Source organism: Heteronotia binoei, chromosome 8 (genome assembly GCF_032191835.1).
Source record: "Heteronotia binoei isolate CCM8104 ecotype False Entrance Well chromosome 8, APGP_CSIRO_Hbin_v1, whole genome shotgun sequence".
NCBI classification, from domain to species: Eukaryota; Metazoa; Chordata; class Lepidosauria; order Squamata; family Gekkonidae; genus Heteronotia; species Heteronotia binoei.
In genome coordinates, this window is record NC_083230.1 from 50,731,612 (window position 1) to 50,749,992 (window position 18,381).

Genomic DNA, 18,381 nt, shown 5'->3' on the forward strand with positions numbered 1-18,381 from the left:
TACAGGGGCTAGTCTTTCTAACGGGCCTTCACAACTTTTCGTGTTGATTATGTTGCCCTGCCAGAATGAGTTTGGAATTGGAAGTCATGATAAAATCCTCAACCAGCCATTTAATCTACTGGATATTTCTTAGGCAAGCAAAGACAGACATACATCATTTACATAAAAGCTTTAACCAGTATTTAGTACCTGAATGAAAGTCCAGGATTAGCAGGCATGGTAGAGCAAAATCGTTCCAAGGCTTTGGAATGCTGAGACTTTGGAATACAGCTCAAATAAAAGGAAATGACCTGTAAAGGTAAATTGTTTTAGATTAACAGCAATTGCAGTTGCCTACAGTTTTGATAAGGAATCTGTTAAGATAGGCTCCCTTTTTAAATGCCATAGTATAGTATGATATTACATGGTACTACAGCACAGTCAAGAAGTCTGTGCTAGAAATCAGAAGCCTGAAGCACTATAAAAGGAGAACATCTGTAAACAGCACCAATAGCACTTCTGAGAATTTGCTCCCACAAAGACACAGCTGTCTGAATGCCTCTTCCAGATGCTGTAGGTCTCAAAGGAAGGGGACACTCATGACATTCCAGGGCTATCAAGTATGTGCTGAAACAATGAGCTCTTCAAAAGGTTGGGGATGACTGATGGAAAAGAGAGCACCAGGTGACTGAGCTGGAAGATGGATAAGCGTTCCTGGTGTTAGCCAAGGAGGAAATCCAACTGTCTTCCTGAATCAAAGGAGGATGTCAGTTGCCAGAGGAAGAAGGGAACAGATAATCCCTTCCTCTAAAACAGGGATGTCAAATATGAGCAATAACCTGCCGTGCAGGGCTTAAATCCTGCTCCCAAGCAACTTCCTTTTCCTGCTTCCTTTACTAGGACTGCTGCTGCAGTTGCACTGGAGCTTGCTATTTTCCCACCTCCCTCAGTGGGACTTTGCTTCCTGCTTCTTCCTCTCCCCCCCCCCCCTCTTTCACACACACAGGCACACAGAGTGCTCCATAGTTGTTTCCTGCAGGAGAGATCTAAAGACAAGCCTCTGTCTGTCTCTCACTCACAAATTATTTTGGCTTATTCCAAAAAGTTTTTGTAAAAAAAAGACTGGATTTCTCTGTTTCAATCTGGATTTATTTTCTTTCTAATAGGCCCTGATAGGGAATTAGAACACTTGGATTGGTCCTTATATCTTGGACAGTGGACTGATTTCAGATGTCAAATGATAACAGCACACACTGGTAGTGAGACAGAAAAATTAACTCTCAGTTCAGTGCAGGAAGATGCACTGTCTTGAGCTTCATTATCAACTGCAATTCAGCAGTCTCTCTTTCTAATCTTTCCTTGAAATTCTTTTGAAAGAACACAAATACTCTTAGGTCAGCAACTGAATGTTGTGGTTTTTAATGTCAGAAGACTTATATCCCTTTATTCTTTGCATCCTCCTATACTGAATCCTCCTGGATGGAACTGAGACCTAGGTTTCCTGTCTCATTATCAACACTGGTATCTCCATGCCTACTACCCCCTTCGCATATCACACCTAATCCAACGAAGCCTGATATTGTCATTCACCTGCTATTGTCATTTGGGATGTGAAATCCCCTTTATAAAGTTTATATCTCCAGTAGTGTAGTGTTACATTTTATGGCATGCATGGCCTGGCCCAGAAAAGTGACATTTATGTTAGATCCAACACTGATAACAAATGAGTTTGACACCTCTGCTCTAAAGGGTCAAGACCCTGGAAAAAGCTTTCTTGAATGTTGAGTTTTCATCTTCTTTGCTTGCAGAAAAAGCTTGTTAGCTTACTGTGAAAAAGAAAATGCTGGGCAACACTCCAATTACTTCAGCATGGATATTTATATATAAAGATCACAATTTAAGGATTCCCAAAATATTCATACCTTGTTATGAAACTCATAGTTGGTCCAGTAATCAGCAGTGCTAAATGGAATAGGGTAACGAGTGGGAACTGTAACAAGACATCTGTTCACAAGATCAGTAAAAAGCTTGAATTCTTGAGCTTGATAGCTGGATCTGACAACTCTGCCATTGATGAAAACAAGGTAACTGGAAAACAGAAATTAAACCCAGATGTTAACACTTCTGAATGCATGACTTTTACAACTGTAGAGTCCAGTAATGCCTTGTCATTTAAACTTACTCCATCCAAACTTGCTGAACTATTTCCTCTTGCATAACTGCTCCCAGAGCTGCCTCATAAGCATCTGTTGCTTCTCCAGAACTTCCATGAAGAGACTGGTATAAACTATTTATTTTTAAAAAAACAAACAAATAATAAACTCTTTAAGTACTGTTCTGTGTCTTTATAAACTTATTTGCAAGCTTGCCATTACATACAAGTGGATTCAAAATTTCTGAAGTAAAAATGTTCCAATTGCACTTAAACTATAATAATTACTGTTAACTAAAATATGTGAACTTGCATTGAAAAAAACAGAAGCACGTCTAATCATATGCACCATATGGTAAGGCCAATGAAAGTGTTCAGCTCTTTTGATGTCAGTGCAATGCCTCCAGGAGAAGTACCATTGTTAACAATGAGACTAACCAAAAAGAAATAGATTGCCTTAAGGGTAAAGAAAATAGTCTGAATAGTAAATTAACTGCTCCTTATAGGCAACAAAACCAGACTTCCGGCAGAAAAGCTGGGGTCTGAACTATGTATTTGTGGACTCCAGGGTCATCAGAATCTATGACTTTGTGAATTAATGAAAAGAAAACCTTCAAACTCAGGATGAGAGAATGCCAGACATAGCTGAACGTCAGTTAAATGCTTTCTCATGGAACCCCAGCTTGTTTTCTGCCACTGACCACATATGAGGAATTATTTAGTCATCCTGATGCATTCAAGTTATTCAGCTCCTCTTGTCATTTATTTAATTCATTTGTACCAATGCATTTCTCCCCAATGGGGACCCAAAGTGCCTTACATCCTTCTCCTCTCCATTTTATCCTCAGAATAACCCTGCAAGATAGGTGTGTGACTAGCCCAAGGTCAACCCACAAGCAACACTCCTAAGCACTACACCACACTGGCTCTCCGTGTTCAGGCATCGATCAGAACTAAAATGTCAGGCCACACATTTGTTACCTGACATTCCTACCAACACCACTGTAATTTTTAAAAGCTCATATTTCATAACATATTTTAATACTGATTCATAACTAATAAAGAAAGAAGAGTAGGATAAACTATCCTGGAAGACCTTTGATTCTAGGAATCCTTGATATATATTTATAACAAAGGGAGAACAGGACCAAAGCAAGGTTCCAAGATTTCTGATCAATGCTAGGAACTAGGAACCGTTAACGATAGCTACCAGTAACCACAGTTCCTTGTATACAAGATTTGTATGGCTTAAAGATAGGATGGCTGACCCTTTAGGAATGCAGGTAACATAAACCCCAAACATGACAACTGTTGCATCAAACAAAACTCTTCAAAAACTGGGGTGGCAGTGTGTGTATGACTCACCAATATATTTGCCACAAGTATGGGATTTGCTGGCTTAGAGCTTCTTCTGAAGAGCACCCCTTATATGAAGGTGGTGTAAATTCAATTGGCATTGGAAAATTCAGAAAGTATCTAGAACAAAAAAGTTCTTTTTCAGCATGAAAATATTCTGTACACGAGCAGTGCTATTACGTGCCAAACTAAATAAAGTCCAAAACTATGTATTACAAATACCTATCAAGGGTAGCCATGAGTCTAGTTCCCTGTGCTGCAGTATTCACACAACTTGTCAATAATCTCATATCCTGAATTTCTCTCTCTCCAGCAAGGCAAAACACCAAAGATCACAACACAGGTAAACTCTACAAGATGTTAGATCAGTTTAGGAAGGAGACACTACTTATACCACTGATGATTTTGGCATCTGCTTCAGAGTTATCTTAACATTTAATTTGCTTCTGACTGAAAATTCGAGGAGGAGGAGGAAAATGGATTTATACCCCGCCCTTCACTACCTGAAGGAGTCTCAGAGCGGCTTACAATCTCCTCTCTCTTCCCCTCCCCACAGCAGACACCCTGTGAGGTATGTGGGGCTGAGAGAGCTCTCCCCTAACTGCTCTTGAGCAGAACAGCTCTGAGAAAACTTGTGTATGACTCAAGGTCACATCAGCAGGTGCATGTGGAGAAGTGGGGTATCAAACTCAGTTCTCCCGAATACGAGTCTGCGCACTTAACTACTGCAACAAACTGGGTCTCAGATACCACCACAACAGTGGCTAACAAAGACTAATAATATGGTAAGGCCTAAAGCTGTACAATGTGCAGTTCAATAAATTACTTTTGTTCTGTAAGGTTTGAGAAAGGGGGGGGGGGGTCTGTTAGCTTTTTTAAGTCACAGTTACTCATGAGGTAGCAAAGCATCCTACTCTGCGGGACATAAGAATACCCTGCTGGATCTGACCAATGGTCCATCTAACCCAGCATCTTGTCTCACACAGTGGCCAACCAGTACCCCTGGACAGCCAAAAACAGGGCATAGAGGCCAAGGTCTTCCCCTGATGTTGTCTCCTGGACATGGGATTCAGAGGTTGACTGCCTCTGAATATGGAGGTTCCCTTCTGTCACCAGGGCTAGTAGCCATTAATAGACTTACCCTTCACGAATCTATCTAATCCCCCTTTAAAGATGTTTATTCCTGTGGCCATCATTATATCCTCTGGCAGCATATACTGCATTTTAATCACTCTGGGTTTTTCCCTTTGTCCATTCAGAACCTACTGACACTGAGTAGGTAGCTGTTGCAGCAGCCTCTATTAGAGGCTCAAAGATGCCCCGAAATTCCGTTATCAGCTATTTCACTTTGTAACCCAAGAATTGTAACTGGGGCTTGGCAATCCACAACCACAGAGAGTTAACAGAACACCAGACAAAGGCTTAAAAATAAGTCATTCTCTGAAACACCTTTGGTCTACGTATAGAACATGTAACTACTTGTTGACTTACACCAAAGAAAGGAAAACCACAACATATGAATATTATAACTCACTTTGCAAATTGCATGTCTTCATTACTGCCACCAAAGATAATAAAAATCTGCATATGCTGCAGAGTATTTCCTTTTTCAAATGTTTAGTCTTACGGGGTAAGATACCACCTGGACAAATAATTATATTGGGCTGCTCTTAATTAACAAATTAACATTATTACATATACTGCTCCAAGAATTATCAGAGGTATTGTGCCATAGGTCTTGTTCCTACAGAATCAGATATTTCAGTAAGTACACAATAAACACAAGCAAATGCTAATAGCTAGCTCACCGTAAAAGCTCTACAGGACTATGCTCTTGATGTGAACAATCGAAGAATGTTGCAACAAAGGCTTGCAGGAGTGGAGGAATACTGTCTGATCTCTTCTGTCAGAAAAAAGTAAGCAATATTAAAAACACATCACAATACAAAACCCTTTGCTATGCTTTTCATAGCTCTTTGAACATACACTTATTCAAAAGGCCACCATTCAGCAGGGATGCTCAAAGGCAGTCTTCAGATATTCCACATAAGCAGAGACAGAAGTTGCATGAATAGCTTGCACATTTTCTCCAGAAGCTTCACTTATTTTATCAAGAAAGGGTGAACTCCTGCATATCTTAGTGGCAACCTACTGGCATTTCATGCCCTTTAACAAAAAAGAAACACACGCCTCCCCACTATAAACATCTTTTTAGTCTTTTGCAAGTCATATGGCATTGCAGCTTCTATGTAATGCTTTTATGCCACCCAAAGAATGTTGCTGCTCAGTTACAAATTTAATCTTTCTAGCATTTACAGTAACAAATTCAGCCACTCTTGAATACAGCTCTAAGTAAAATTATTTCACTGTAACTTCATTCTTTGATATGCTTGTGTTTACTATATCAGAGACACTTTTCTTATTTAACTGAATTCCAAAGAATATTAGAAGCATCTGTTGCCATTTTACCTGCAAGATGAAGAATTTGCACATAAAGTAGAACACCTGGGCATTCTTAGGATTTCTCTCAAATGCGGTAAGCCAAGCATCACAAGCTCTCTCAATCTGGCCTGTTTGCAAATACAAACTAACCAGAACCTCCAGCAGCTGGCAATCAACAGGGCAAACTTTCAAAAGTGATTTACAAATCTCAATGGCTGCCTCCCACCTAGAATGAAAACAGTACAAAGAAAAAATGCAACAATACACAAGTGGCTTACTAAAAGCAATCCATGCGAACTTCTGGAGAAGCCTGCTGCAAATAACTCTTTAGATCAAACCGCTTTGTGCATGAAATCTACTTCTGAAACGGTATCAGGAATAGTTTACAAGGTACTGTGAGAGTGCATTGAGAAGAGAGAATATACATTACTGTACTATCATACATTCTCCCTAAGCTTCAGAAAATAAAATGCCATTTTGGTAACAACAACAAAAACCCTCTTTACCTTTCTAGGAGCTGCTGCAGAAAAATCATATTCCTGTACAGAGGAAGACAGAGAACTATTTTTTCATCATCTTCAGGATTCTCACTTGTACAGGACCGAATGGCATCTAAAAGAAGAGCACACATTTATAGTTAAAAAGACAAACAGAATCTTATGGCTTCTTAAGAACAGATTATGGCACAAGCTTTTGTGAATAACAGCCCCCCACCCCCATGTACATTTATTACAGTTCAACCCTTGGGAAAGAAACATTTAAGAGGAAAGGAAGCAAAAAAGCAACTGTGCTACATGGTACTTATAACAACCATTAAAAAGTTCATCCAGAGTGTCCCCCTTGCCCTCATCTGCAACTAGTGTCAATAAATCCAGTTAGTCTTTGTATATGTGCTATGCATATGAAAACTGGCTACCAATTAACAGAGACAAGAAAAACTTCAATGATGTTAAACAAGGTACTATAATTAGTTTATTACAAATATGCTCTTAAGTGCTGATGTAATAAATAAATTACTGTTAAATAATTTAAACTGATAAAATTACCTTCAAAGACCGCTAACAAGGTATCAGGATTAGTCTTCACATCTTCAGCTTTTTTCCAAGGTATTAAAAATGGCTCTTTCTTCATGATTTTTGAAGGATTACTATTTGTAGGGTCATAAAACTTGAGAGGAAGGTCACCAAATTCAATCAGATGGATATAAGAAAGCCAAGCTAAGCAGCGGTCACTGATAGTGAGATGTTGCACAACTACCGTATCATTTTCTGACTTCAGAGCATTCTGTGGAGGTAGAAAATGATATACTTATAAAAGAGCAATATAAAGTAACCAAGGTAATGCTATATTACATGTATTCTTCCAAATTCAAAGGGTATTCTAGAGACTGATTTAAATCTAATTTTAAGAAAAACATATGACCATAACAATCAGAACTGTTTTGCTCTGCATGCACACACACACAACTAAAAAGACTGATCATACAATACTGAACAAGAGGAATGTGGACATTTTTGAAGTACGCCCTGCCTAATTTGCAAACATACATCTTAGTCTTTGCGCACACATTTGTAACTGCTTTGCAGCTAAGATAGAAGAGTATATTTATTTATTTATTTGGTTTTAGACTGCTCTCCCCTACCAAGTGGGGCTCAGGGTGGTATACAACATAAAAATCAACACAATATAAATATAATACAATTAAAAACCTTACTGGGCATCCTTGGCCCAAAAGATGTCCACTTAGCCTTGACCAGGGCCAGGGCATTCTCTGCCCTAGTCCCAGCCTAGAGGAACATGCTCCCACTTGAGATCAGGGCCCTGCTGGACCATCTACCATTCCTCTGGGCCTGTAAAATGGAGCTGCTCGGATGAGGCAGCGGGCATCAATCAAGTCTGCCTGTGTTATGTTGCTCTTCTTCCTATCCGAACCAGTTTTAAGAAAATCCTTAATGGCCCAGCAGTCTCTGCTTCAGTTCATCATAGTTTAATTGATGACTGTTTTAACATATGCTTTAACTGTTTTATCTTATGGAAAAACCGTATTATTGTTTAGTGCTTGTTATAATCTGCCATGAGACTGTTTGCAGGGAAGGTGGAATAAAAATCAAAATAGAGTCAGTGCTACTAAAAGGTGGCGATAAGCAATCAAAAAAGGAGCCAGCTGCTTGGGGGGGGGGGGGCAGAGGGGATGGAAGATGGAAGTGCCAGAGAATGCAGCAGCACAGGTCCTCATAGGGACCTGGAGCAAAGCACACATTCAACTTGTGCAATATGAGCTTCACTGGCTTCCAATGGCGTACCAGATCCAGTTCAAGGTTTGGTGCTGATCTTTAGGACCCTTAACAGTTTGGGACCTATGTACCTTTGGGACTGCCTCTCTCAATATACCCCCAGAAGAGCACTGTGCTTGGTAGACCAAAATCTACTGGTGGTACCTGGCCCAAGGGATATCTGGCTGTCCTTGATCAGAACCAAAGCTTTCTCTGTCCTGGCTTCACCCTGGTGGAGCTCTCTGCCAAATAACATCCGGGCCCGGCAGGATGTGAAGCAGTTACACAGGGCCTGTGGTTGAGGACATTGCCAGTTGTATTCTGCACCAGATGCAGTTTCTAGGTCAGCCTCAAAGGAAGGCCCATGCAGAGAGAGTTACAATCATATAGCCTGGAGGTGACCATTACATGGATTATAGGTCTGGGCAAGACAAATAGGGGGCTAGTTGCCTGGCTTGGTGCAGCAGAAAAAATGCCAACTTGGCAACATTTGTGACCTGGGCCTCCATTGTTAAGGAGGCATCCAGAATTATGGCCAGCCTCTTGACATTTGGTGATGGCCTCAATGGCATACAATCTAGAATTGGGAAGTTAAACAACACTGGGAAGAGGACAGCCCCCTTGAGGAACCCACATGCTAGGGGGTACCTAGATTACACCCTCTCACCCAACACCAACCTCTGTCCCCGACCTTGGAGAAAGGAGGTAGGCCATTTCAAAGTAACCCCCTGAACTCCTATGTCAGAAAGGCTCTGGGTCAGAAGACTGTGGTCAACCATGTTGAACACAGCTGTAAGATCTAATAAAAACAGCAGTGCCGACCTGCCTTGATCCATCAGTCTATGAAGCTCATCCATGAGGGCAACCAAAGCCATCTCTGTCTCATGGCTAAGATGGAAGCCAGACTAGAATGGGACCAGGGAACAAAAATGAATATTCTGTTGTGAAGAAGCCCTTATCCAGCCGAGGCTTCTTCCCAGCCCAGGTGGTCCCTTAATAAAAACTTTTCTCCTCACAGACCAGCCTGGCTGTCTGACAGAAATACCCCGAGCAGAAAGTGGTACACATACAAGTTCTTAATTGTTAAAACCAAAAGAAAAGGTGTATTGGTTTTTCAAAGGCGAGGGATGGGAATGTATTTACAGAAATAAAATGAAGGAATAAAGTAAATCAGTTGGCAGAACTTAACAGTATACAAAAAAACCCACAGCGCTCCCACTGGGTGCTTATCAAGACTGGCCGAGCCTTCAAACGAACTAACTGAAGCTTACATTATCCTAAATTGGGATAACCCAAATAAAATAAAAAATCAGCTGTGCCCAGTATAAATTTGATTGGCACTATACTGTCCCACACACTCAAAAGCACTTCAAGCCCCGAGGTACTGGTTATCCCTGAAGGACCACCTCAGACCCTACTTCCAGACCGCTGGACACTGACTCTCCCTCAGGGTTCTATCACTAACCCACAACTTCAGTCAAGCCCCTTTTTGTCTGAAGCCCTTTTTCGTCTGTCCTGGATCTCCCCTCTGACAACCAAACTTCAACCCCTCAGCTATCAGTGTGTGTGTGATGTTCTGATTTTACACAGGAGTCTGACTATTGGCCTGTCAGCACTCCTAAACCAGAGCTGTCACCAGAGGCTTATTTGGCCTCTAAAAAGAAAATAAAAATCTCCTGAGAACAGAGTCTTATTAGTTGCAGTTCTGTCCCTCACAGCTCTCAATCGTCAAACAGGTCTTTCTCCTGTCTGTGCAACTCCAGATTGAAGCAAAAAACCCCTCATCACGGCCCTGCCCCCTATTTAAGTCCCTTTGGTTGCTAGGAGGCAGTCCAGCCAATTCCAGTGAGTTAACTCACTCCAAGCTTGGCTGCACAGACTGTTTTCAAGTCCGTCACAACTGTGCATTCTATTTATGGGACAGAGAATCACAGAGTTGGAAGGGACCTCCAGGGTAATATAGTCCAGCTCCCTGCACAATGCAGGAAATTCACAAATACTTCCCCCAGCACCCCAAGTTATTCCTTCTCCACGTCCAGAAAATGGGGAAATAATCTAATCTTCAGGATCCCTGGCCAAACTGGACAGGAGAAAATTGTTTCCTAACCCGAAGTGGTGAATAGCACTTCCCTGGGCACATAAAAAAGGGCCACAAAAACTAAGCACGGGTGTAACCCTTCCTGCCCTTCATCTCATGAATTGCCTAAGTTCACTGAATCAGCAGGGAGGGAGGGGGAAGGAGGAGGAGAGAGAGAGCTAAAAAGAGAGATCCCCCTTTCCATTTTTTACAGATGGGTGGTGGGGGGGGGAAAGAAACCTAACAGCACAGATTGTATTCTTTATTAGTGGAAGGGGAACAAAAGTCCAGTAGCATCTTAACAAATAACAAAAACTGCGGCAGGACATGAGCTTTCATGAGTCAACTGCTCACTTCTTCAGGTACAGCTAGATTAGAATGCAAGTCCATCTGTCCTTGTACCTTGGAAAATGAAGAGATTACAGGTGCCAAATGACAATAGCAGGCATTGCTAATGAGAGAAGAACCTAGGTCTCAGTTCAGTACAGGAGGATACATTACCTTGAGTTTCATTATCAGTTGCAATTCAGCATTCTCACTTTCTCATCTCCCTTTGAAATTCCTTTGTGAGAGAACTGCTACTCTTAGGGCAGCAACTGAATGTCCTGAAAGGTTAAAATGTTCCCCCACTGGGTTTTGAATGTTGTTGTTTCTAATGGCAGTCGAAAGAGTCCAATAGCACCTTAAAGACTAACAAAATCTGTGGTAGGACATCTGTGCTTTCGTGAGTCACTGCTCACTTGTTCAAGCTTATTTCCATTTATTCTTTGCATCCTCCTGTACCAAATTGAGACCTAGGTTTCCTGTCTCATTACCAATGCTGATATCTCCATGCTTACTACCCCTCTGTATATCACATCTAATCCAATCAAGCCTGCTATTGCCATTTGGCATCTGAAATCATCTTTATAAAGTTTATATCTCTGGTACCTCATGTTACATTTTGTGGCACACATGGCCTGGCCCAACAAAGTGACATTTATGTCAGATCCAGCCCTCATAACAACTGAGGTTGACACCCCTGGTTTAGCCAAAAACCATTTTGATTTAATTTCAACCCCACTGGTTCTTGTCCAACCTTCTGGGGCAATAGAAAACAACCCCATACCGTCCTCCATATGACAGCCCTTCGAGTACTTGAAGATGATTATCATATCACCTCTCAGTTGTCTCCTCTGCAGGCTAAACATACCCAGCTCCTTCAACCTTTCCTCATAGGATTTGATCTTCAGAGAAACAGGCCACTTCAGCCAGGGCAGGGGCAGGTTAAGAGTGTGGGATCCATGAACTGCATGAATTTGAGTGTCATGTCCACAACCACAAAGAATATGTTACCTTATAAAAAAGAGATGCTTGCACAATGTTAAGTATCATACTGACACCAATTCTATACTTGCATGAAATATACACAGAAAAAAACTATTGCTAATAATCTGAATCATTTCATTGAAACCTGAAAACATTTAAGGTCAAATAAATCAGAGCTACTAAGTGAAATCATTTTTATAAAACTGCACTAATATTCAGATTGCAATGGTTGATTTCTGCTGTATATTTTCCTTTCCTCCCTAGTCCAGTAATATAGATGCAAGACTATTAAGATGGAAAAAAGAAACTACTAGTCACAAGGGGGATGTAGCAAGTTGTGTGTACATATAAAAGTTTTCAAACATTGACAAAAGCGCATTTGTACTACACTGGAAAATACAAGGGGACAACAAAAGTTATGTTAAAAGGCTTGCTAAATACACCCCATTTGTTAAAAGTTTGAACAGGCTTACTGGATTGGGGCCATTGTTCAAGTCATGGAAGAGAGAAGGCAGCATCTATCTGCAGACTGTGTTGCAGAGATTTCAACCTGGTACCTATATGTATGTTCAGTCTTTTCACTTGTTATGACATGTACAATAAGCAAGCGTGATTAATATGCCAAATAAAAATGGAATATACTTATTTGTTTCTAAACCAAGTAGCTTTTATCAGAATAACTTCCCCAAGTAAAACAGCTGTGCCTACAGTGAAGGAAAACAGCACTTTTACAAAGCATAAAAAAGTTTTAGCCGACTTCTGGTGGGGATGTAATGGCAAGCTGATGCCTTCACAGAGAAGTGAAGACAATGCAGTTAACTACCGGCAAGGACAGGGCCCCTGCTGGCAAAAATTCCCTGGATTAAAGGGAGATCAAAGGAATTAACCATGCATACTCTATAGTAGGGGTCCCCAACCCCCGGTCCACGGACTGGTACTGGTCTGCAGCCTGTTAGCAACCGGGCCACGAAGCCTGGCCACTCTGCTCCCCATGGCACTGTGCAGCCTCACCGCCCTGTCCCCCCTCGCTGTGCCTCCTCCACCCTTCATTTCTACAATTTTAAGGTTGGGGAAGGGGCAGTGAAGCACCACCTTCCCTGGCTCTTTAAGGGTAGACCCCCCCATCAGCTGATTGTGGGGGGGGTCAGCCCTTAAAGAGCTGGGGAAGGCGGCCCTTCACCGGCCTTAACATTGAAAAAAGGAGGGTGGAGGAGGCGCTGTGAGGAGACACAGGGTGGCGAGGCTTTACGGCCACGGGGGGTGGGGCGGTGAGGCTGCATGGTGGCAGGGGAAGGGAGGCTGTGGGGGGGCGGGGGGCTGCGCGGCGCCAAATTTGGTGCCCCCACCCTGCCAGTCCTGGGGCCGTGGTGGGCGGACCGGCCCTGATGCCACAAAGGTTGGGGACCACTGCTCTATAGGTTGCTCCTTGGGAGTTTTTCTGCAGAAACTGACATTTTTGCAGCTGGTTGCCAAGTCAAGAGTGACCTGGGGTCCTGGAATTTACAATTTTATTCACAACCGTGCTTGGAATTCCAATAAGAGCACAAAGTCTGACTGCCCTCTGCTTTTTCAGACAGAGATTTTCTTGAAGACAAAGATGCAAGACTTGCTCTAAAGTAACATCTTTTTTTGGATTATAGAAACTTTCAAAGGACTTATGGAATTAATAACAATTGGCAAAAATCCTAATTAAGATGCAACTAGGTTTAAAAGGATAATGGCGCTATTAACTCTTTTCCATAATTTCCTTTCCCCCCCCCAACTTTATTTTTGATGAATGTGCATATGCTGTAAGGTTCCTAGCTGTGAAAAGAAACAATGCCAATGCATTCAATTTTCAAGTACTTCAGATTTGATACAAATCTTTATTGCTTAACTGGCTCCAGCTGGTCTACATTAATTAAGCAAGGCATTTCATTGACAGCACATATTCAATATAATTTAAAGCTGTATCCCTGCTTCTACAGTTGTCTACTAATAAAACAAGACACAAAACCAGAATAAAAATTCTTATCCCAAAAACCTACCAACAAAAAAGACTGTGACATTTGATATTGTTGTTTAGAGACAGAAAGAGCAGTCCACGTCTTGATTCCATGGAGTTAAATCTGTATATGTACCTAGCCTCCTATTGTAATAGAAGCCTGCAAATATCCCAACTTTATTAAAGGGATGAGATTGCTATTTGTAGATGACACTGAATCTTAGCTCTTCCTCACAGTGGCCCATACTGCTAAAGTGTTGGACCACAGGAGCTTCAAAATTGTGGTGGTGAATATGCGATTTGTGTTCTAATATTCTCACTTTTACTGGTTTAACTGAACAATCAAAGCACAGGGAATTGCATGGGCAGGTTACTACATAAAATACCTGATGGCATTGCAATTTCCAAATAAATTAATCTTGATGGTCCCTCCTAATTGGTGTGTAAACTACTTAATTTTTACAACATTCCGACATGCTGTGCAATTATGACATTTAAAGAACCCCTGAACTGTGCCTCTGTTCTGTGTTTCCTGATCATACCACTGGCTCTCACTAAACTATCCCTCAAGTTCCGGGATCTTTTATAAGCTATCATTGGTCTCTCCCTGCAACCTGAAATCCCTGTAAATAAATGCCACTATACAGTATTCTATATATGTGTTGTTCCAGTAGTATAAGACAAACTTAAAATACTTCTATCTTTTATTCTGTATCATCATCCTGAAGGAGCTGTCTTCTGTCCTTAAATATTAGGGACCTCCTTCTGCTCTCTCCAATTACCTCAGGCGGTAGCCTCTCTGTAAACACTGCTGTTCTAACAGCTCTATCTCCCTGAAAAAATCCATGGACTCAGTAGAACTCTTTCTTATTCACAAAAAATGCCCATGAGGCAAGTTATGCCTCAGGAACTGAGGATGAAATGATGTAAAACAGGTATGAGTTCCAATCCAGGAAGTTATTTGGGAAATTAAGAGAAGAAATGAAAGAGGATGTATAAAAGCTAGAAAGATCTAGAGGAAGTCAAGCAGGGGAGGTCTAGAGGAAGTCGGGGAGGGATGGTGGCTCAGTGGTAGAGCATCTGCTTGGGAAGCAGAAGGTCCCAGGTTCAATCCCTTGCATCTCCAAAAAAGGGTCCAGGCAAATAGGTGTGAAAAACCTCAGCTTGAGACCCTGGAGAGCCGCTGCCAGTCTGAGAAGACAATACTGACTTTGATGGACCAAGGGTCTGATTCAGTATAAGGCAGCTCCATATGTTCATATGTTCAAATTAATGACAAGGTTGTCATTGTAGAAAATACAGCAGATGTGATGGACAAAGTGCTGGAGAAGCATCTAGACAGCTTAGCCCTAATGGAACTGAAAGAGAAAAAATATTCTCTGAGGCAGAGAGATATTCCTCTCGAAATGGGTGACGATACCAGAGAGAGGATTGTTTCACTTCTAAAGTTTTACAGAAGGAACAAGAGGCTATGAAAACAGAAAGTGACAAAATCTACAGGATTAATTCTAGATTTGCTAGAACAAGGAATGTCCCAAGCAGCACAGGCCCAACGGCACATGGCGTCCTAGGCAACTGGTGGTCTGCTGCCGGCCTCAACAGTGCCTCCCCCGTGGCACCGCACCTCTCCCTGCACCTCCTTCTCCTCCTTCCTGTCCCCACCCCTGGTCTATTTTAATGCCTGGAAGGGCGATCGTGCACCGCTCCCAGGATGTCTAAAAGCCCCCCCCCCCACCAACGATCAGCTGATCGGTGGGTAAAGCCACGCTGCCTGCTCACTCAGCGCCGGGCGGGCCAGCAGCAGTACTAACGAACCACATCCTGAAAGGGTGCTGCAGCTGTTCCCTCCTCTGCACTTCCTGGATGAGAAGGAAGTGGGAGAGGACTCATCAGTGGTGGAGCCCTTTCAGGACGTGGTTTGCTCGTGCTGCTGCTGGTCTGCCCCGCCGCTGAGTGAGCAAGCCGCACAGCTTTACCCACCAATCAGGTGAGTGACGGGGGGGGGGGGCCTTTAGACATCCTGGGAGCAGCGCACAATCGCCCTTCCAGGCATTAAAATAGACCTGGGGTGGGGAAGGGAGGAAGGAGGAGGCGCGGGGGGGGGGACTAGGCGTTTGCCGGAGGGGGGGGAGGCCAAATTCCACATCCCCACCCTGCCAGTGCCCTAGGCAACCGCCAAGTTTGCCTAGTGGGTGAGCAGGCCCTGGTTCCAAGGGACATACTAGTTCAGTTTGTGGGAAAGATGACAAGGGACCAAGTACTTCAACAACATTTTACTGATAAATTAAAAATTGACAGATGTAATTGTACTGAAAGAAATTCCACTTAGAATTCTATGTAAAAAAAAATTATGCCCTTTTGACCGAAAAAAACTAAGAAAAAGACTGTATATCGATGAGATATTCTGGAGGGAGTGATTTTTATTTTCAAGCAACAAAGATTCAAACTGAATTAAATTTAAAAAGTGAAAGACTTTTTACAAAGATTCAAATAATATTTCGAAGACAAACAGATGGATATTCTAATGGAACCAAGATGTGAACATGAATTAACTGCGTGCCATAGGCATCAGTTTAATTTTAAAAAACTTTTAAAAAACTTTTTAAAATTACAATATGGATTACAAATGGAATATTAATGGATTAAATGCAAAAGAATGAGGAAAATTCATTATTTGAAAAAATTAAAACAAGATGCTATTTGCTTACAAGAGACTCACATAAGGAAGAAAAACAAAATATCTGATGTATCAGCAAATTCTAAGCAGAAATATGGAGTTGTGTTGTATATCAAATCTCATCTAAAACCAGAACTAGTAGTGAGTGATGATCATGCTAGGTTTGTGGGCATAGAAATAAACTTTCAGAGGGTGAAAACAATGGTGGTGGGACAATATGCACCAAACAAAAATAAAGGTATTCTTAAAAATCTGACAGAAACCTTAAGAAAGTTATCATATGACAGTTGGTATTTAATGGGAGATTGGAATGGTGTGATCTCCCCCCAAATGGACAGGGCTACTGAGAAAAAGGTAAAAAAAATTCAAAGTAAACTACCGAAAATATTTTTGGATTTGATGGACAATTTGGGGTTGATTTATGCAGAAAGAAAAATGGTAATTCCAGAGAAAATACATACTTTTCAGAAATACAGATTCTTTTCAAGGATAGCTATGGTCCTGACATAAAATATATAGTTATTAAGGCTCTTAAAGTAGAGATTTTATTAAAAGCATTTTCAGATTATAACTCTGCGACTATGGTCTATAAAGGGGAGTCTAAAACTTTTAGATGGAGACTGAATGATGTTTGGTTACAGAATGAATCAATTATTAAAGACTGTAAAAAGGAAGTACAAAAGATTTTGGATGAGTTTGGATGAAATAAGAAAAAAAGAAGAGTTAAGGAAATTTCCAGGGAATAATCTTGTGTCTCAACAAATTAAGATGCTACAGCAACAATTATTTATTTTATTGGTTGGAGAAATGGAAACAAAATTGAATTACATGAAACAAAGAAATTTTCAATTTTCAAATGAACTGGCATATAAATTACAAAAGAGGGGAGAAAATGATACTGAAAAGACAAGAAAACAATTGTCACCACTTTTGTGTATTCCGATTCGCAAAATATTGAAGAGAGATCTAAGACAAGAAGAAAGAATTGAGGGTGTAACGATTAAAGGAGAATCTTATAATATTGAGCTTTTGAAGATGATTTTATATCTGTCTTAGAAAGGAATTGAAATCTTAAAGATCAAATTGAAAGAATTTGGAGCAGTTGCAGGTTTTAAAGTTAATAAAAAGGCAAAAGAGCAAGCACAGAGTCATTACTGGGGGTATTGACCCATGGGGTAACATCATGTTTTCTTGGCAGACTTTTAGGGGGTGGCTTGCCATTGCCTTCCTCAGTCATCAACACTTTAGCCTCAGCAAGCAGGGTACTCATTTTACCAACCTTGGAAGGATGGGTCAACCTTGAGTCGTCTACCAGAACCCAGCTTCTGCCAAGATCAAACTCAGATTGTGAGCAGAGATTGGACTGCAGTACTGCAGTTCACCACTCTGCACCAAAATGTTTTAAATGTTTTTCTATTTTAAAACCTGTTTTATTTTGTCAATTTCATTTGATCTTGTAATTTTATATTTTGTTGTTATCACCTTGACAAATATGACTTGCATGCTATTTAAAAATAACTACATCAAAACCTGGAATGAAATTTTTAGAAGTATGTCAAAAAGGGGTAATGTACAACTGTCAGTTTTGGGTACAATATCTGTGATTAAGATGAATGTCTTACCAGGAATGTCATTCTTGTTTCAGACAATTCCTATTTTGAGAACAGATGAAACCATTTAAACAATGGCAGAAAGAAATACCTAGATTTGTATGGCAAGGGAAAATGCCAAGAGTTAAATATAAAAGTACCTGGAATAATGCAACAGCATTCTGATGTTTTCCAGTAAAGATGCTTAAATGAACTCTGTACAGCAGCATCTCCATCAAGTGAAAGGATCGCAGATCAAAGTTTTCTTCACACTTTGGGTCTTTCATTAGGAAGTGCAACATTCTCCCACACACATAATCCTTTCCATCAAAGGAGTTTTCCAGATCTAGAAACTGAACAGAAGACATTTTAATAGATACTACTTTACAATAGGATAGCACTATCTCTACTTTTGTTTCTGTAGTTTTGTTCTGCTGGTACTTAATACATTTTGATTGGCACTTTTGTGAAAACATGAGGAGAAATTCCAGAACACTACAACTTCTTGCACTGCATCATATGCTGCTCTGAAAATTCTTTATCT

At 41.0% G+C, this 18,381-nt stretch overlaps 1 protein-coding gene across 5 annotated transcripts in view; it reads right to left on the minus strand.

The window, feature by feature from the left end:
- ZFC3H1 (zinc finger C3H1-type containing) overlaps positions 1 to 18,381 on the minus strand; it is an 80,032-nt gene that overhangs the window by 4,706 nt on the left and 56,945 nt on the right. For all 5 annotated transcript variants that reach the window (XM_060245080.1, XM_060245078.1, XM_060245079.1 and 2 more), the window contains exons 23-31: positions 17,999 to 18,190; positions 6,976 to 7,213; positions 6,436 to 6,541; positions 5,957 to 6,155; positions 5,296 to 5,390; positions 3,497 to 3,607; positions 2,162 to 2,266; positions 1,902 to 2,067; positions 190 to 290 (exon numbers count right to left, since the gene is read on the minus strand). In XM_060245080.1, the coding sequence (XP_060101063.1) occupies positions 190 to 290; positions 1,902 to 2,067; positions 2,162 to 2,266; positions 3,497 to 3,607; positions 5,296 to 5,390; positions 5,957 to 6,155; positions 6,436 to 6,541; positions 6,976 to 7,213; positions 17,999 to 18,190 (1,313 nt within the window). The remainder of the gene's footprint in view (positions 1 to 189; positions 291 to 1,901; positions 2,068 to 2,161; positions 2,267 to 3,496; positions 3,608 to 5,295; positions 5,391 to 5,956; positions 6,156 to 6,435; positions 6,542 to 6,975; positions 7,214 to 17,998; positions 18,191 to 18,381) is intronic.